This window comes from Hemiscyllium ocellatum, chromosome 24 (genome assembly GCF_020745735.1).
Source record: "Hemiscyllium ocellatum isolate sHemOce1 chromosome 24, sHemOce1.pat.X.cur, whole genome shotgun sequence".
NCBI classification, from domain to species: Eukaryota; Metazoa; Chordata; class Chondrichthyes; order Orectolobiformes; family Hemiscylliidae; genus Hemiscyllium; species Hemiscyllium ocellatum.
In genome coordinates this window covers 7,873,743-7,894,919 of record NC_083424.1, presented here as the reverse complement: position 1 = coordinate 7,894,919, position 21,177 = coordinate 7,873,743, and the positions used below count along the sequence as shown (strand labels likewise).

Below are 21,177 nucleotides of genomic sequence, written 5' to 3'. Positions count from 1 at the left end.
CATCCCTAATTGCCCAGGGGGCATTTAAGAATCAACCGCATTGCTGTGGGTCTGGAGTCACATGTAGGTCAGACCAGGTAACAATGGGTGATTTCCATTCCTAAATGACTTTTGTGAACCTCATGGGTTTTCTTAATGGCAGTCAAAAGTGGTTATTCTAGGTTTTTGCTGAACTCACCTGCCATGATTCAAACCCATTTCCTCAGAACATTAGTCTGGGCTTCTAGATTGTTAGTTCAGTGACATTACCCCTACATCTCTGCTGTTTAATGTTCAGACTGGTAAATGCCAGTACAAATAAGATGGGCTTTCAAGAGTTTTCTTTGCACCGTATCACTCTGATTTTAAGATGGGGTTTCAGCTGACATTTTCCATTATGTTTGGTGAAAAATGGGGGGAAAAGATGCAAAGTTTTGCATTTACTTGGCATATTTCATGTTTTCTTGCTGTAAAACTCTGGGATAACCAATTAATTGTTCGAATTGTCATTCTTTTGAGGAGACTGGGAAGACCAAGTTGTGCATAATAACCATCTGATAACATTTGGATAATTTGCTTTGATTTTGACTGAGGGCTAAAGATTGACAGGACATATGGAATTATTGCTGTGCTCCTCCTCTTAACACTGCTGTGAAATCTTTATTTACTGGAGAGTATAAATGCAGGATGCTGTGGTTTAATGTCTCATCCAACAACTGCACTTGTGACAGTGCAGCAGTTTTTCAGCTGTGCTTGATTGTCGAGCCTCTGGAATGTGATTTAAACAGTGTTCCTCGAAGTTATCAAAAATGCTACTGTGGAGTCAGATTTGTGACATCTCCTCTGCAACGAATAATAAATCTTTCATGATATGGAACACTGAGTTGTGAAAATGAGCAAATTAATTATTTCCTTATCTATCATTAATTCATTTTTATGAAACTTCCTTTAATGTTAAAGGCAAATAGCCTTGTTAGGAGACAGATTGCATGCTCATAAAGAATTTTGGATTATCAAACCTAGACTAATTACATTTAGATTCAAAATTCTAGCTTCTGTTATTCCATTATTGTCAAAAGTCAAATGACATCAGGTTATAGTCCATCAGGTTTATTTGAAATCACAAGCTTTCGGAGCGCTGCCCCTCAAGTGATTTCAAAAAAATCTGTTGGAATATAACCTGGTGTCGTGTGATTTCTGACTTTGTCCACCTCAGTCCAACATCAGCACTTCTGCAGCATGGATTCCATTAATAGAAAGAAGTCTTGCTGATTGATAAGTGGCATCACTTGTCATGAATGACTACAACAATCCAGACATGTTGTGTATTGAGCAACAGACTACATACATCCAGCATTCCCACAAGGTAACACATTTGCATGGCTGGATAGCAGTCTTAACATGCAACAAAGGAAAAATGGAGGGAACATTGGTACACTGTCAACAAAATGCCATTTTGTAAGGGAAGCAGACAGGTAGTAGTAGTCTGGTATCTTTTCCTTCCCCCAGTCTGCAATTGTGGAAATGCTGTCTGATCCAAGAAACTTGGATATGGGCATGAAGGAAAAGGAATGAATTCCAGTTTATTCATGACCATTATGCTTGAAGATAGATCTGCAGTAGTAGTTTAACTTTTTACACTGAAGAATGATGTTGATGAGTTTAATGGCTAGCACCTTTTCATTGAAAGGTGATGGGGATGGATTCCATTGTTATTGAGAGAGAAAGATCTGGTGTTCTTTTCTCCTTGGAAGTCCAGAGTACCTACTCATACTCTGAATAATTATAATGGGAATTGTAATGATTCTCCTTTATTTTCCTACTTGCAGTTGGTTCAGATTTGCATTAAGTTTCAGTATTTCAAACAAATATGACATTCACAATGTGAGTGCAAATTTTCTTGCTTGCTGAAAAGCCATTAATGTGGAATGCTTTTTATTCAGAAAGAAGTATCACTAAGTGGTATCAAAAGTTGGCTTCAGACCTTTTGACTGCTTCAGTGTATGCTCTGGTTGAGTACCTGAGAACCCATAAATAACCATCTTCAGCCAGAACTGCTAAGTAGGTGATCCATCTTGGTCAGCTTGGACATGCAAACCATTTCAGAAGCTAGTATTAAATCAGTTCAGTCCATTCTACATGTCTTTAAGAAATGGTTGAGTGTACTGGATATCACAAGATTGTTGGTCCCAATTATAATCCAGTTCTTCTACTGAAGACGGGCATAATTTTGTTCTGCAGTATATCATAAGCTGTTCAAGTACAGATGCAACACTGGGATTTACCTGGCAACATTGAAACTTTTCTTGGTATTTCCTGTCCGTGAAATATCGAGCAAAAATCTAATCCAGCCAATGACCAGCCCATTCAGCCAATTTTGAATCATTAGTCAAGTGGATGAAAAGATCAGTGGCAATATTATGGTGAGGGAAGACATTTTGGAGTTATGCCTGCTGTAAAGGAAGAGGTTTGTAGTTGATGACTGGCCTCCAACTCTCTCCAGGACATTCCTGCAGGAATCCCTCCAAGAAGAGTCCTAGGTCCAAGCATCTTCAGCCACTTAGTCAGTGATCTTCCTTCCATCCTAAGGTCAGTCAATCATTAACAAGCATCTACATTTCTATGTTCAGCACAATTAATGACCACTCAGATCCTGAAGCGGTCCATCTCCAAATGTAGCAAGTCCTAAACATTGTCTGAGTTTGGGCTTAAAGTTACAAGCAACATAAAGTTGTGTTAGCACTGCTGCCTCACAGCGCCAGAGATCCGGGTTCAATTCCCGCCTCAGGTGACTGTGTGGAGTTTGCACGTTCTCCCCGTGTCTGCGTGGGTTTCCTCCGGGTGCTCCGGTTTCCTCCCACATTCCAAAGATGTGCGGGTCAGGTGAATTGGCCATGCTAAATTGCCCGTAGTGTTAGGTAAGGGGTATATGTAGGGGTATGGGTGGGTTGCGCTTCGGCGGGTCGGTGTGGACTTGTTGGGCCGAAGGGCCTGTTTCCACACTGTAAGTAATCTAATCTAATCTAATTGTTCCATAAAGGCCACGCAAGTGCCAGGTAATGACCATCTCCAGCGAGAGAATCTAACACTGACCTTGGCATTCAATAGCATTATGGCATTAACCGTAAAAGACTTAGTTATAGAGTCATAGAGGTGTACAGCATGGAGACAGACCCTTCGGTCCAAACCGTCCATACCGACTAGATATCCTAACCCAATCTAGTCCCACCTGCCAGCACCCAGCCCATATCCCTCCAAACCCTTCCTATTCATACACCCATCCAAATGCTTCTTAAATGTTGCAATTGTACCAGCCTCCACCACATCTTCTGGCAGCTCATTCCATACCCGTACCACCCTCTGCGTGAAAAAGTTGCCCCTTAGGTCTCTTTTATATCTTTCCCCTCTCACCCCAAACCTATACCCTCTAGTTCTGGACTCCCCCACCCCAGGGAAAAAACTTTGTCTATTTATCCTATCCATGCCCCTCATAATTTTGTAAACCTCTATAAGGTCACCCCTCCGCCTCCGACACTCCAGGGAAAACAGCCCCAGCCTGTTCAGCTGAAATCCTCCAACCCTGGCAACATCCTTGTAAATCTTTTCTGAACCCTCTCAAGTTTCACAACATCCTTCCAATAGGAAGGAGACCAGAATTGCATGCAATATTCCAACAGTGGCCTAACCAATGTCCTGTACAACCGTAACATGACCTCCCAACTCCTATACTCAATACTCTGACCAATAAAGGAAAGCATACCAAACACCTTCTTCACTATCCTATCTACCTGTGACTCCACTTTCAAGGAGCTATGAACCTGCACTCCAAGGTCTCTTTGTTCAGCAACACTCCCTAGGACCTTACCATTAAGTGTACAAGTCCTGCTAAGATTTACTTTCCCAAATGCAGCACCTCGCATTTATCTGAATTAAACTCCATCTGCCGCTTCTCAGCCCCTCTTGTCCAGATCCTGTTGTAATCGGAGGTAACCCTCTTCACTGTCCACTACACCTCCAATTTTGGTGTCATCTGCAAACTTACTAACTGTTCCTCTTATGCTCGCATCCAAATCATTTATATAAATGACAAAAAGTAGAGGATCCAGGCACTCCACTGGTCACAGGCCTCCAGTCTGAAAAAGAACCCTCCACTACCAATCTCCATCTTCTACCTTTTTTGAGCCAGTTCTGTATCCAAATGGCTAGTTCTCCCTGTATTCCGAGATCTAACCTTGCTAATCAGTCTCCCATGGGGAACCTTGTCGAACTCCTTACTGAAGTCCATATAGATCACATTTGCTGCTCTGCCCTCATCAATCTTCTATGTTACTTCAAAAAACTCAATCAAATTTGTGAGACATGATTTCCCACGCACAAATCCATGTTGACTATCCTTGGGCTGCAAGAGCACAAAAGAGACTGGTACTCCTTCAGCGAGTAACTCACCATCTCACTCGCCAAAGCACAAGTCAGTATGAATGAATACTGTCTACTTGCCTGGATGAGTGTAGCTTCAACACTCGAGCTTAACACCATCCAGGACAAAGCACATTATTGACAAACATCCATCCCCTCCACCATGGAAGCTCAGTAGCAGCAGTGAGTACATTCTGCAAGATGCGCTTCAGCTATTCACCAAGGCTCCTTCGCACCTTCTAAACCCCAGCCACTACCATTTAAGTCGGACAGAGGCAACAGGTACATGGGGACCACCACCATCTTCCCCATAAACAAATCAGTCTCCATCCTAACTTGGAAATAGATTCCTTTTCCACTTTCACTGGATCAAAATTCTGGAGTTCCTCCCTATTGGCATAGTGGATCGACCAACAGGAAGTAGACTGAAAGGTTCAAGTTGGAACTCTGCACAATTTCTTGAGTGCAGCTGGGGGTGGTTAATGACCCAACCAGTGACATCTTAATGCCATATATTTCTAATAAAACTAGTGTGGGGCAATGACTATCATCATTAACATTCAAGTATTACTCGACAAATTCTCCTGATTTTAGCATCCTAGACTTGAGCATTGACCAGAAATTTAACTGTATCAACCATATAAATATTGTGATTGCAAGGCCAAATTGGACACTGGTAATTCTAGAATAAATGACTCATCACCTCACTCCCCAATTCTTGTCCAGTATCTACAAGCACAAGTCAGGAGTTATTGCAACATTGAAGAAGTCTGTTGTGCAGGAAAAAGCAGTCTGCTTGATTGACATCCCTTCCATCAGCTTAAACATTCACTCCCTCCTTCACTAATATATACAGGCAGCAAGGCATTACAGCAGGTCGTCAAAGTTCCTTTGATAGGACTTCCCAAACCTCTACCACTGAAAATAAAGGTTTGTGGAAAACCCAAGTCGCACACCATTCAGGCTTGAAGATATTACATTTACATTGTCAAATTGTTCTAAATCCTTGAAGCTTTGAAACAGTTTGTTTGTGGCATGTGAATGTAGCTGGCTCGGACTGTTTTTGTTGCTCATTTGTAATTGTGGAGAGTCATGAGCAGGTACAGGTAGTGTTTTTCCGACCATTAGTGAACTAGATAGTCAGTACTTAGATGGTCATTTGAGTTTTGTTCCAGGCTTTTATTGAATTTGCATTACCATTTGCCATAATTGACTTCAACCCCATATTCTGAAAGCATTAGACAATAGACAGTAGGTGCAGGAGTAGGCCATTCAGCCCTTCGAGCTTGCACCGCCATTCAATATGATCATGGCTGATCATTCCTAATTAGTATCCTCTTCCTGCCTTATCTCCATAACCCTTGATTCCACTATCCTTGAGAGCTCTATCCAACTCTTAAATGAATCCAGAGACTGGGCTTCCACTGCCCTCTGGGGCAGAGCATTCCACACAGCCACCACTCTCTGGGTGAAGAAGTTTCTCCTCATCTCTGTCCTAAATGGTCTACCCCATATTTTTAAGCTGTGTCCTCTGGTTCGGCTCTCACCCATCAGCGGAAACACGTTTCCTGTTGCCAGAGTGTCCAATCCTTTCATAATCTTATGTCTCAATCGGATCCCCTCTCAGTCTTCTAAACTCTTGGGTATACAAGCCCAGTTGTTTCAGTCTTTCAGTGTAAGGTAATCCTGCCATTCCAGGAATTGACCTCGTGAACCTATGCTGCACTCCCTCAATAGCCAGAATGTCTTTCCTCAAATTTGGAGACCAGAACTGCACACAGTACTCCAGGTGTGGTCTCACCTGGGCCCTGTACAGCTGAAGAAGCACCTCTTTGCTTCTATATTCAATTCCTCTTGTTATGAAGGCCAGCATGCTATTAGCCGCCTTCACTACCTGCTGTACCTGCATTAATCTGGTGTTCTGAATTACCAGCCTGGTGACAGTACCACCTTCCTATCTAGCGTTAGTGTGGGGATAGGTATACCACATAGACTGCAGCATTCAAGAGTATGGCTCACTGTTACTTTCTTGAAGGCTTTACCAAGAATTAGGAGATCCTTCTGCGTATCTTTCTCTTCATTTTTTGCATCCTGACAAAATCAATCCTTAGTAGCCACACATGCACATGACAAGCAACGTGAATTCGACTGGGACAACACTACTATTATAGGGCAAGCCAAACAGAGAACAACCAGGGAATTCCTAGAGGCATAGCACTCATCCACAGATTCAGTCAATAAGCACATTGACCTGGACCCAACATACCGGCCACTGCAGCGGACAGATAGGACTGACAACCGGAAGCGGCAGAGACACGCCACTATAAATGCCGGAGGAAACATCACAGAAGCGCTTCACAGGAGGCTTCCAAGCATTGAGGATGTCACCTAGACGGGGCGAAACGTTTGCAACACAAATTCCCAGCTCGGCGAACAGAACCACAACAATGACAAAATCAATGCATTGCACTTGAGTAGTAGCCTCTCCAATGACCTAAACATGTCAGAACCTCCAGTTATTGATTTCCTTACTTGTGTTTTGTAGTATTCAGTTTGCCTTAGTGATAGGTTCTTCACCTTTCAATTGGACGTCTATTTGCAGAGCAACAGCAATTTGTTTTTACATAGCAATAAAATGGTGTTGCCTAGAAAATAAAAATGACTTTGACAGGGAAAAGTTGAGCTACAAAATAGATGTAATTAACCATAAGACTTATACATGTCAAGGCATTTCATTTTTGTGCTTATCAGTTGTATTCATTGTCATTACTGGATTGACCATTAAATGGAAATTTGGTTGAACACATGAAACATGAGTCCAGTTTATGATTTATTTCGTAAGCGATGAATGAATGACTTATTCAGTGATGGTATTTAATGTGGATGACTGCATAGTAGTTAGGAAATTTTAATATTTAGTATTGAGTGCCATCTGCAAGGATCTGAAACGACTTGCAGTTGAAGCTTTCTTTGGATTAAATCAAAATTAACTTTCTCCCTTTTTTTTGTTATCATAGAGTTTGTCATTAATCCAAATGGGAAGTCGGAAGTCTGCATACTGCACGAATATATGCAAAGGGTCCTGAAAGTTCGCCCTGTTTACAATTTCTTTGAATGCGGTAAGCCGCCTCCTGTGAGTGTGTTTTGCATTTTATTTTGAAGCTGTTTCTAATTCATTTGCCTCTATTGAAGAAAGTAATCAACCACAACTACGCATTGTTTTAAAACAATACTGTGCATTGGAAAAACCCACTTTATTGTCAGTGAAATGTAGCCTGGGTCACTGTGTATAACTTGATAAGGTGAGCACTAATCTTAGAGCAATGGTGATTGTGCAAAACTGAAATCGTCATGTATAAGGCCCTTGGAATTTTAAGAATAAAATTATAAGGGTTTGCTGTAAATTCTCAGTGTCAATTGCTGCTGGTATTGTGTGTAAAGCATTGAAAGATTTGGTTTTCAACCTCCAATTTCTGTTGCTCCAATCTCTTAATGGTACTTGGAAGTTGATAAATCATCAACACCAGATGAAATGCTTCCCAAGATACTGAAGGAAATTAGAGGGCAAATTACAGCAATTTTGTCGATCTTCATTGATTTTAGAGCGATCACAGAGAATTGCAAACATTAGACCCTTTGAGGATCAGCTCAGCATTTGCAGACTAGTCAATTTAACTTAAATTGTGGGGAACTTTGAAAAACAGTTGAATGAGAGAATGAATAGTCACTTGGAATGTTGGGGATTGATACAGAAGAGTTCTTTTGAAGAGGTAACATGAGATTGATGAAGGGAAGGCTGTTGAAATGGTGTACATAGATTTCTATCGGGCTTTTGATACAGGTCCATACAACAGATTTGAGGAGATTTGAATAAAATGTACTGTAGCAACATGGGTACAAAATTGGCAGAGGGGTATGAAACAGCGGGAAGTTATTTTTGGGGCAGGAGGAAGGTTTGGAGAGTTACCCAGGGATCAGTATGGAACCTCTATTTTTCCTGATATTTACAAATGATCTAATTACTTGGAGATGCTCGTGTGGACTGGGGTGTACAAAATTAAAAACCACACAAGACCAGGTTATAGTCCAACAGGTTTAATTGGAAGCACTAGCTTTCGGAGTGCTGTTCCTTCATCAGGTGGTCTCTATATTGGTGTATAGGGAACAAAATCAAAGTTTGTGCATAACAACAAAGCTTGAAAATATTTTAAACTTTGAGGAGGACAGTGTAAAACTCCACAGGAGACAAGCAGGGTGAGCGGGTGGTTAGGTGGAATTCATGTGGAGAAGATGAAAATGTGGCACCTTGATATAAAGTACATGGCACAGTATGAAATAGTATAGTAAATGCTCTTCACAAAATCACGTTCACCTATCCATGTGAAATAAGTAATAAATCAATATCTGTGGGCAAAAATCACATCCATCATGTTTTTAAGAACTTTAACCATGTGCAAAATTCATCATTGGTGAGGGTTCTCAGAAACAGAGCCCTCGCAGATTCAGAGGAATAACTAATATTATAAAGGGTGTGCAGGAGCAGAGAGACTCGTGTAAATGTACATAAATCATTAAAGGTGGCAGGACTGTTGGAACTGTTAATAAAGTGCACAGTGTTTTCAGCTTTGTTAATAAGGGTTATAAATTCCAAGAGCAGGGAGGTTATGATGAATTTGTATCAGACACTGGTTAAATCTCAACTGGTGTATTGTGTACAGCTCTATTTGCCATTTCAAATGAAGACTGTCAAAGTTTGGAGAAGAGCTATTTTAGAATGGTTCCAACGATAAGACGCTTGAGTTGTAAGGAAAAACTTAAAAAGTTGGGACTGATTTCTTGCTGAGGTGAAGACCAAGGGAAGATTTGATAGGTTTTCAAAATTATTCAGGGTCTGGGTAGTGGATAGAGAAAAGCAGATCCCTTGGTTCTAAAGTATTTTGCAAAACCAAATGTAAAGTAAGAAAAATATTTTTCACATAACGTGTAGTTAGGGTTTGGGATGCCTTGAGGCATGAAGAAGATAAGAACAATTGAGGTATTCAAGAAAGTATTGGGTAGTTGTTTCTGTTCAGTATGCAGGGTAAAGGCAGGAAATTGGCACCAATTTAACATGCTCAGAGTGGACGCAGGCATGATTGGCCGAGTGACTTCCTTCTGCACAATGATGATTGTGATTCTATAAACGCTATATGATGGGTGGCGGCATAGGTGGCCGAGCGAAACTTCTTACTGTTTTGACTTGCATCACCTAGTCATTGGCAAAATTAGTGATTTTGAACAAAATAATTGATAACAAATATAAGGAATTCATCAATATAGTAATTACAGTATTGGACTGAATGTTAATATTACATGCTCAAATCTTCCAATAGCAAGTTGAGAATGTAGTCAAAAATTGAAATTTTCACGGAAACTTCTTCAGTTCAACACTGTTCTTTAGGGTCAAAAACCTTGTAGCTCTGGTTTGTGTAATTCGCGATCATGCAATCTAGTGGACACTTCATGACCTCCTGAATTAAATTTAAACCATCTGTTCATACTTTTTGTGGCACAGCTGTGGCAGGTGAGGCTTGAAACTGAACATTATGTCCAGAGGCAGAAATGCTATCAGAGTGCCACAAGACCCCTGAAAATATTGTACCCTAATGAACTAATTATTCTCTGATAAATTGCATGGTTCTATATGGGACAAGCTGGGTAGCTCTTTTTGGAGTCTGTGCAGACACAATGGACCAATTGGCCTCCTTCTGTACTATAAAATGCTTTTAATTCAGGGTCTTGGGATAAGCTTTAAGTGTAACCGTGCTTATATTGTCATCTTCATAAGAGCACTTTGTCTCCACCACCTCAAAGGAAATTGCACCATGCATGTATATGAGCGAGCTACTATATAAGTTGTCCTGAAAATAACTAGACTTGAAAGTCAGCAATTCTCATATCTAGAAAGTATCATTTGTTTTAATTGGCTGAACTCTAAATTTAAGTCAAGTCTTTTCCCTGTTTATGTGCAAAAGGCTTGAAAGTTTTCTGTAACCCCTTTTTTATATAAATTTAAATCCTTAGCTTTAGATTATTCCACAAAGCATTATCTGTTTAACTGTTTTCTTCATCATAAAGTGCTAACTTATAAGATCTATATTTCTATTAATGTATTTCTTTTTCAGAAAATCCAAGTGACCCTTTTGGAGCCTCGGTCGTTATTGATGGAGTAACCTATGGTACAGGAACTGCCAGCAGCAAAAAACTTGCAAAGAATAAAGCTGGTATTTATTGTTTTATTAAAAATGAGCTTTCCTTAATTTTTCACAAGATCACCAGATAGATTGAATGAGCTCTCTCCGTGCAATGTCATCCATGCAGAATACAAGCTCTTGCCACTGCATGATGGTGTAAATCATCCTTCCTGGCACCCTTTTCCAGCTAGAAGTTAACTTCTGTATAAAATATTTATTGATTTTTTTTTCCCTAAATTTGTACTTGACAACTCTTTATTTGTGTTTTTTTGCCCATCTGTATTGATATAATTGAAATGTAGTTCTGAAGGAATTTTTTTTGCTAGTTTTTTTCTTGTCTTTATTCTTTTAAAGTTATCTTGTTGCTGAGGTATATTTAACTGCTGATCATTAGCAGCTAATGGAGTGTCCAGACATCTGTTTGTCTTTCCCGGAATGACAAGTGTCAGCACCCAAGTTTCACCTAAAGTTAATCCTGATGCCATCCTATCCCACAGCTGAGTAGACATTCCTGTAGATATCTGGAACTGTGGGCCTGAGCTCTTATATCTCCCTAATCAACTGATGCTGAATCCATTTGTGGCATTCCTATTTTAATCTGTGCTGAGACAATCTAATTCAGTGCATAGTGAAACTAAACCTTTGAGAATCTCTAGTTCATTACTCAGTCTAAACCATTGAGTCACTGCAGGAGCGTTTTAGTTAATCATAAATGTTGAATCCTAACAACACTCCTTTGGAATTGGTTGCAGCAGGACTGAGAATGTGAGGTTTTAAAATGAGAACATGAGCAACCAAATGTGACCCATACTTTGGATAGGTCTCAGCTAGTGTACTCTGTGCGGTACTGGTCATGACAGTATAAGAAGGATGTAAGTGTGGAAGAGATTCACCAGACTCAATAAAAGGACCAGGAAAGTAATGTTGGTATTTAGTTCTAGAAAATGTCCACAATTTATGGTACCTTACCATACGTCCTTACTTGATTCCACATTTACTCAATACCTTTTAAGAGGTGGTTTGCTAGATTTGTCTCATCAGCTATTTTTACTAATTCTAATCATAACCATTGTGCTAAAATTGGTATGAATTGTTGATGTTGCCAGCCCGTGCTACACTGGAAATCCTCATTCCCGACTTTATCAAACAGACCTCGGATGAGAAGCCCAAAGACAGTGATGAACTTGAGGTAATTTTGTTGTTTTAACTCCTTTTTTTGTGTGTATGTTTCTCTAAATTTTGCATTCTCTTACTGGGATTCTTTTTGGCCTGAGGGAGCAGGTCAGGAGGTGGGGCAGGAATACGAATCAAAAAATGGAGGGAAAGTATAGGCATGGCTATAGATGGTGAGCTCTTCACCTACCCTCCACGGCAGCATTTGTCCAGTAGCAGGAAAGGTGTAGGAATAGCCTTCCACCCCAGAGGTTACTTGTGACTTATGTGGCTGTAGACATTGTCCCCTTGGTGACAAAGGCCAACCTCATGACAAGACTCCTATTCCTTGCCAATCTTTGAGCCTGCATCCCCAATTTCATTTACTTTGTTTCATCAGCAGCATCTATGCTGCTTCTCCTGGCTGGGTGCAGTCCCCGCAGTGATCACAGCTTCCACTGTGCTGCTAACACTAGAAAGACCCTTCCAAGGAACTAAAGCTCCTATAGAAGTTCATTGTTTGCCTGTTGGACATAAACCAGTCAGGGATCCCCACAGCCAACTGAAGTTGGGTTGCCCAGCTTTCTGATCTATTCTTGGAGCCATAATCATCCCAATAAAATCCTAGCAGCTGCTCCCTGTACAATTGTCTCAAAGAACTGTGCAAAACATATTTCCTTTTCCTGTGTTCATTTTAATTGACTTGTGCTGAATTGCATCCAAGGCATTCATTTATTTTGATTGCTTGCGTTCCTTTATCAGCTGTATGGTGCTTTATTTTCTGTTTGTTTATTTTTATTTTCAAAGTGGTAACTTTAAATGTAATTCTGTTTAAAAATATGTTGGTGTTTTAATTATGTTTACAATAGTGTTTTCCTGTTTATAAACAGTAAATCTCTAAAATTTAAACACAGCACTTGTTGTAAAGGGTCCATTAACATGGAAGGATAGAGGAATTTTTTTTTTTAAATGACTTGAATGTTACAAATTTTTCTCCTGCTGTGGTACAACTAGTCACCATTGTCAAAAATGTGAGCAGAATTCTCAGAATACATGTGTATTGATGTGAAACTTCCTGAGTGAGCAAAGCTCTTCAGCTTTGAAGTTACAGAGCATCAGCCAGACAAGGAAAAGCCATAATATGAGATTTGTGATTATAATACAACACCAGATTATAGTCAAACAGGTTTATTTGGAAGCACTTGCTGTCAAAGTGCTGCTTCTTCATCAGGTGGTTGTGAAGCAGGACCATAAGACACAGAATTTATAGCAATAGATTACAGTGTCATGCAGCTGAGATGATATATTGAACAATCTCTAGGTTTGTTCAATATGTCATTTCAACTGCATGACGCTAATCTATTGCTATAAATTGTGTCTTATGGTCCTGTTTCACAACTACCTGATGAAGGAACAGTGCTCCAAAAGCTAGTGCTTCCAAATAAACCTGTTGGACTATAACCTGGTGTTGTGATTTTTAACTTTGTCCATCCCAGTCCAACACCTGCTCTTCCAAATCATGATTATAATATGTTGATTTTGCACAGCATGGTGGTGATATTTCCTCTGCCTACTGAGTGCCCTTTTCTCATAATAACTCCTCTCAAAGTTCAAAAAAACCTTACTTTTCCAGAATGTAAATTTTGAAAGAATGCAGTACGTATTTGCTTTTATTCTTCATGGTGAGTTAGAGGAGAGTTTTTATTGTCTTGTTTGTAGCTAATAAACATAAGGAATAGTTCTAGGAATGAAAGTCAAACTATTGTTTCACATCATGCTTTCTTAAAATGCATTCTTGAAATGTAACTGTCACTGGCTAGGCCAGGATTTACTACTATTGTGGACTAGGCCAGACCACTCAAAACATTCTTGAGCAGGCAACCCAGACCATAACTTTGCAATTTTTTCAATGAGTGTACAGTGAAAGTTACCCGGAGTAAGCTAACTCGGTTGACTACCAGAGTTTAAAATAGACAAAAACATTTATTCACGAAATTACACCATGAAGCACGAAGAACAGAATAAAGAACCCCCTACAGAGCTCAATCTATCCAAACTAGACTTAATTATGCTGTTCCAAATATACACAACATTCCCAATAAGTAAAGCCCTTTTAAAGACTGTTTTTTAAAAAAAAAAGGAGCAGATGTTTATAGGTTGAAGTTAGAAAGGCAGAAAGAGAGAGAACCTGTTTTCTCACAGCTCACTGTTGAACTCCCAACTGTTTCTGGACTGAACTGAACAGCTAGAGTGCTGACCGCTCATGTTTGATTATACAGGTCACTTCTAAAACATGGCCACTTTGGCCTGAAGTCTCATCTGTTTACATATAAACAAAAAGGTCTCCCAGTACCTTTTAATCTCTGTACCAAGCCAGTCTAATCGGCACCAGGAGCGTTTTATTACCCCTCTGAAAAAAATAAAGCTTTTAGAGAAAAAAAAGGGGCCAGCTATGTAATACCACCGAATGGTCAACCACATTGTTCTGGGTCTGGATTCTCCTGTAGATCAGACCAGGTAAGAATTGCCGGTTTTCTTACCCTAAGGGGCATTGGTGAACTTGTTGAATTTTTTTCCCAATGATCATTCATGATTTCATGCTTATCATTAGACTTTTAATTCCAGATTATCATTGGATTCAAATTCCACCATCTGAGATTTGAACCCAGGTTCCCAGAACATTACCTGGGTCCCTGGATTAATACCACTAGACCATCACCCCGCCATTTTTAGGTATTAAAGTATTGCTATGAAGTACTCACTAGGTGTATTTCCAGGCTTTGATGTAAAGGGTACATTGCATCATGACTTTTGTTAATTTTAAAGGCAAAGAAAAGGCTCCTACATTTACTTAGATGATGTATGTATATTGTTGTTTCTGAGGTAGCTAGCCAGCAGTTTACAGTTCATAGCAGCTTATCTGGTGGCTTCTACTTTTGGGTAATGCATCACAGGGAGTGCTTGTATGCCAATCAGCATTCTCAATCCACTCATCAAATAGTAAAGAGAAAACTGCTCGAAACACAATTGAACAGGACACAGAAAGATGCTAATTGTATCTGTTGACATTTTTGCATATTCTAATTATGTTCTTCAGGAGGGTTTAAACTAATTCAGCAGGGGAATGGGAACCTAAATTGTAGTTCCATTGTCTAGGAGGTTGAGTGGTGAGGTCAGAAATATGGTTTCAAGGTCATTGAGTGCACTGGAAGCAGCAAGGTGGTTTGAAGTGTGTCTCCTTCAATGCCGGGAGCATCCGGAATAACATGGGTGAACTTGCAGCATGGGTTGGTACCTGGGACTTCAATGTTGTGGCCATTTCAGAGACCTGCGTAGAGCAGGGACAGGAATTGTTGTTGCAGATTCCAGGAATTAGATGTTTCAGTAAGAACAGAGAAGGTGGAGAAAGTGTGGGGGGTGATATTGTTAATCAAGAACAGTAGTGCAGTGGCAGAAAGGATGCTGAAGGACTCATCTACTGAGGTGGTATTGGCTAAGGTTAGAAACAGGAAAGGAGAGGTTACTCTGTTTCTGTCAGGCTCCAAATAGTTCCAGAGATGTAGAGGAAAGGATTGCCAAGACTATTCTGGATATGAGCGAGAGTGACTGGGTAGGTGTTATGAGGGACTTTCCAAATATTGACTGGAAAGACTACAATTCGAGTACTTTTCGAGAGGTCAGTTTTTGTCCAGTGTGTGCAGGGAAGTTTCAGGAGACTGTGTGTAGACAAGGCCAACAAGGGGTGAGGCCACATTGGATTTGGTACTGGGTAATGAACCCGACGAGTTGTTAGATTTGGAGGTAGGTGAGCACTTTGGTGATAGTGACCACAATTCGGTTATGTTCACTTCAGTGATGGAAAGGAGTAGGTATACACTGGAGGGCAAGAGTTATAACTGGGGGAAAGGCAATTACGATGAGATTAGGCAAGATTTAGGTTGAATTGGATGGGGAAGGAAACTTCTGGGGATGGGCACAATATAAATATGGCGCTTATTCAAGGAACAGCTATTGCTGTCAGGCAAGGAGGAAGTAGTTGAGCAAGGGAGCTATGGTTTACTAAAGAAGTTGAATCTGTTGTCAAGAGGAAGAAGGTGGCTTATGTTAGGATGAGACATGAAGGCTCAATTAGGGCGCTTGAGAGTTACAAGTTAGCCAGGAAGGAGCATGAGAAGTGCGTTGGCAGATAGGATCAAGGATATCCCTAAAGCTTTCTATACGTATATAGTCATTAAACAAAATGACTAGAATAAGATTAGGACCAATCAAGGATAGTGTTGGGACATTTTGCGTGGAGTCCACAGAGATAGGGGAAGCGCTAAATGAATATTTTTCATCAGTATTCCATCTAGAAAAAGACAATGTTGTCAAGGAGATTGGCCAATGAGCCTTACTTCGGTTGAGGGTAAAGTGTTGGAAAATGTTGAGGTGAGATTTAGAATCATCTGGACAGGAAGAAGTTGTTTCGGGATAGTCAGCACGGTTTTGTGAAGGGTAGGTCATGCCTCACAAATCTCATTGAGTTCTTAGCAATGGTGACCGAACAAGTGAATGGGATTGAAGTGCTTGATGTGGTGTATGTGGACTTCAGTAAGGTTTCCCTTAGTAGTTATTGCGCAAAAGATAGAGCCATGTGATTGAGGGTGATTAAGTGGTTTGGATCAGAAATTAGCTTGCTGAAAGAGAGGGTGGTGGTTGATGGGAAATTTTCATACTGGAGTTCAGTTACTGTTTTGGGTCTACTGCTGTTTGTCATTTTTCTAAACTACCTTGATAAGAGCTGAAGAATGTTGCAGATTACAAAGGGGCATAGATAAGCTGCAGGGCTGGGCTGAGAGGTGGCAAATGGAGTTTAATGCAGCCAAGTGTGAGGTGATTCACTTTGGAAGGAATAATAGGAATAAAAAGTACTGGGCTAATGGTAAGATTTTTGGCAGTGTAGATGAGCAGAGATCTTTGTCTATGTACATCGACCCCTGAAAGTTGTCACCTAGGTTGATAGAGTTGTTAAGACGGCATATGGTGTGTTAGCTTTTATTGGTAGAGGGATTGAGTTTCAGAGTCATGAGGTCATGTTGCAGCTGTATAAAACTCTGGTGCAGCTGTGCTTGGAGTATTGCAGACAGTTCTGGTCACTGCATAAGAGGAAGGATGTGGAAGCTTTGGAAAGAGTTCTGCGGCGATTTACTAGGATGTTGCCTGGTATGAAGGGAAAGTCCTAAGAGAAAAGGCTGAGGGATTTGAGGCTGTTTTCGTTAGAGAGGAAGGTTGACCGGTGACTTAATTAAGACATAAGATAATCAAAGGGTTAGGTAGAGTGGACAGTGAGAGCCTTTTTCCTTGGATGGTGATAGCTAGCATGAGGGAACATAGCTTTAAATTGAGGGGTGATAGATATACGACAGGTGTCGGAGGTAATTTCTTTACTCAGTAGTAGGGGCGTGGACTGCCAATCCTACAACAGTAGTGGACTCACCAACTTTATGGACATTTAAATGGTCATTGGATAAGCATCTGGATGAAAATGGAATAGTGTAGGATAGAAAGGTATCCGATTGCGCGACCTGTAGAACCAACATCGAAGGCCGAAGGCCTGTACTGCACTGTAATGTTCTATGTTCTAATATTAAATTTTAGATTTTCCTTTGGTTAATTGGGACTTCTGCTGGTTGGTGTGAAGTTCATCTGCACAGTTGGTAGCAATGTCCTCAATTCCTCCTGAGATTTTCAGTTGGTTCCTTAATAGATGTGTGGACATTGGTGTTTCTTTTGCAGGTTTAGGGAGGTGTTTGGAAATTTTTGCATTTGATGATTTCCACCTGCCTGAAAGTGTGCCAGTGTGAATGCATGTTTACGCTTCATTCAAGGCTTTGAAACATTCGGTCCATTTTAGCAACAACTTTTTTAACTTTTAAAGGAATTTTTCTTTTGCTTTTGTGCTGTCCCTGACCCCTCTTGTCTGGTCCTCCCCGTTATGTTTCTTCTTTGGGATGTGTCTCCCAAATTAGCCCCAGAAACTCCTGCCTCAGAAATTTCCCAAAACGTGGCACCGCATTAGGGCGGCATTGTGGCTCAGTGGTTATCACTGTTGCCTCACAGCATAGAGGACCCAGGTTCAATTCTCCCCACGTCTGCATGGGTTTCCTCCAGGTGCTCTGGTTTCCCCTCAGTCCAAAGATGTACAGGTTAGGTAGTTTGGCCATGCTGAAATTGCCCGTAGTGTCCAGGAATGTGTAGGTTGGGGGATTAGCCATGCGAAATGCAAAGTTACTGGGATAGGGTAAGGGAGGTGAGTTTGGTGGCGTGCCTTTTCAGAGAGTCGGTGTGGACTTGTTGGGCCAAATGGCCTGTTTGCACACTGTAGGCATTCCATGAAAATTTCAAAGTTTGGGAGAAGATTTGTAGCTTGGGTGCTCGTTGTTGTGGTTCTGTTCGCCGAGTTGGGAATCTGTTACAGACATTTCGTCCCCTGTCTAGGTGACATCCTCAGTGTTTGGGAGCCTCCTGTGAAGCGCTTCTGTGATGTTTCCTCCATCATTTATAGTGATTTGTATCTGCCGCTTCCGGTTGTCAGTTCCAGCTGTCCGCTGCAGTGGCCGGTATATTGGGTCCAGGTTGATGTGCTTCTTGATCGAATCTGTGGATGAGTGCCATGCCTCTCGGAATTCACTGGCTGTTCTCTGGCTTGTCCTATAATAGTACTATTATAGTGGCAACACTACTATTATTGGACAAGCCAAACAGAGAACAGCCAGAGAATTCCTAGAGGCATGGCACTCATCCACAGATTCGATCAAGAAGCACATCGACCTGGCCACTGCAGCGGACAGCTGGAACTAACAACCGGAAGCGGCAGATTCAAATCACTATAAATACCGGAGGAAACATCACAGAAGCGCTTCACATGAGGCTCCCAAGCACTGAGGATGTCACCAAGACAGGGGACGAAACGACTGCAACACAAATTCCCAGCTCGCCAAACAGAACCACAACATTCCATGAAAAAATTCAATGAAAAGGAATAGAAGAATGCCATACTCCAGTTTGAACTAAAACGGTGTTTTATTCCTTCGCTTCTCTGTTAATAAAGTTTTGGGTATGTTTTGCTGCACTTTCATCAGATATATTTTTGGAAGTCCACATACATTACATCAGCAGCAGTAGAAAATATCCAAATCAGGTCAATATGATTCACCCTCAGTTCAGGTTGGCTTTTGTTGATTAATCCTCAACTGACTGACTCTATCTTGAATTATCATTGCTAAAAGTATCCTCACCTTCTTGGTTTCTGGTATTGATATTTCCAAGTTCCAAGTATTTGCGAAAGTTACTTGTTTTTTTGGAAAACGAATGGATTAAATTCCATCTGCATTAAATGGCTTCATGATCCTGATGCATTGGATTCCATGTTTTTACTGTAGATTCTTTCTTGAGTTAGCCTTTCCCTATTTCAAACAACTTATCAGCCTGGCCCTTTGGCCCTCATGCTGTTGATGCAGCTTTCTTGTCATCATTCTCTGCAGCTTACTCTGCCTTATTTCTCTCATCCTTTCTTCCTTTTGAAAATTTCTTCTAACTGTTCTGTTACTTTTCAGTGTTCATCAAATGATTTAGAATGCATTATATATTTTCTTATGAACCTGTTTGGAGATGTTATTCTGCACCTATGGAGAAGGTGGGACTTGAACCTGGGCCTTTCAATATTTATGCTCCTGTATAAATAGAGATTGTTCAGAAATTAAGAACTTGCTTGTTTGGGAATTCCTCTCACTATCTAGATCTGGCAATATATCTAATTTTTCATAATTGTTGAGTTTTTGACTTTAGAGACGTGGATGTAGGTGAGGTACAAAACCTGGTGGAACAATGGCTCAAATACGTGTCCCTCCATTCTGTGACATGCACTAATGCTGCTAACTGATGGCTGACATTTTACTTTTAAGTGACAGCAACACATGTCCACAAATTTGCCAGAAAATGGGTTTTGTGTAGCGCCTGATACATTAAGTCAAGTAACGCATCTTTTCCCTAGTATACCAAAAACTAATTTCATCTGCTAATGTCAAGCTTGCGTGTTTAGTACAAGGCTATGGATTCTTTCAGGAGTCAATGACAGTGGTAAGGTCACTGAGCAAGTAATGCAGAGTCCCAGACTAATGTTTTGGGGCCATGTATTCGAATGCTGCAATGACAGATGGTGAAATTCTCATTCCGTGCAAATTTACAATAATTTCACATGGTAGTAACCACTGTTCATTGTCATAAACGCCTCTTATTCAATAATGTCCTTTTTTAGGGCAGGAAATCTACCAAACTTACCTGGTCTGGCCTAGATGTGACCCCATTCTCAGCAATGTAAGGTTGTCTCTAAAATGGAACTTGGACAGATAGGGATGGGCAATGAATGCTGGCCTTGCCTGTGACACCCTCAGTGGCATTCCTGATGAAGGGCTTTTGCCCAAAACGTCGGTTTTCCTGCTCTTCAGATGCTGCCTGCCCTCCTGTGCTTTTCCAGCACCACTCTAATCTTGACTCTAATCTCCAGCATCTGCAGTATCCACTTCCGCCTGGTGACACCCTTATCCTGTGTAAAAATAAAACAAAAGAATGTTGCTGTCTTATGTCAGTCACTGTACAAGTTTAGCCTTTAAATAATTAGCATTTTAAGGAACTGTTTTGCTTAAAGTTGCCATTGGGAAACTAGACCAGCAATTGACGTTTTAATGTAACCAGTTATGAATTACCAGTTTTCTCCCTTGCACACTTCCCTGCACATTTGGCTTTGAGCCATTGGTTATTCACACCTACTGGATGCCCTTGAATGCCTTCCCCAAGTAACAATTGAACTAGACCGCAAGTGTTAGCTGTGGTAGAAGATCATGTGTTTGTCCTCTAGACGAGGTCATCAGAAAGCGACTGAGAGCAGAAAGCTGGCTAATTTTATTTTTCCATTTTGTCCCTGTATATTGCCACCTTAGCTTCAGCATCTTGATTATTGTGATCATCGAGCAGAGTGCATCAGCAATTGGAGCCTGTGAACTGATGTACTCAGTAGTGCACACTGAACTAGTTAAAGCTTTTGTTTTAGCTCATTGCATGTGAGATGACTTGGTTCAGCTGCTGATTTGGAGTTCAAAGGTTGTTCAGTCCTGCAGTTCATACGAATTAAAGGAAATGTGAAATTGCAAGATCAGGGAACTTGTGATTTAGTTTACCTTATGGGAAGTAGCTCCTTCTCCAAACAGCACAACTAGCCCTATATAACCCTCAACCTTTGTATCATTTCCACTTTGAACTTCATCTCTGCAACCTTGCATAGTTGTCTTTTTGCTCTGTTTTTTTTAAAAAAAACATTTCGTACAGTTCAACATTGCCATCTAGTGTCTACATGTCATGG

At 40.7% G+C, this 21,177-nt stretch overlaps 1 protein-coding gene across 2 annotated transcripts in view; it reads left to right on the top strand.

The window, feature by feature from the left end:
* Positions 1 to 21,177, top strand: part of dgcr8 (DGCR8 microprocessor complex subunit) — a 49,154-nt gene that overhangs the window by 16,575 nt on the left and 11,402 nt on the right. For both annotated transcript variants that reach the window (XM_060843412.1, XM_060843411.1), the window contains exons 7-9: positions 7,413 to 7,514; positions 10,560 to 10,658; positions 11,735 to 11,817. In XM_060843412.1, coding sequence (XP_060699395.1) covers positions 7,413 to 7,514; positions 10,560 to 10,658; positions 11,735 to 11,817 — 284 coding nt within the window. The remainder of the gene's footprint in view (positions 1 to 7,412; positions 7,515 to 10,559; positions 10,659 to 11,734; positions 11,818 to 21,177) is intronic.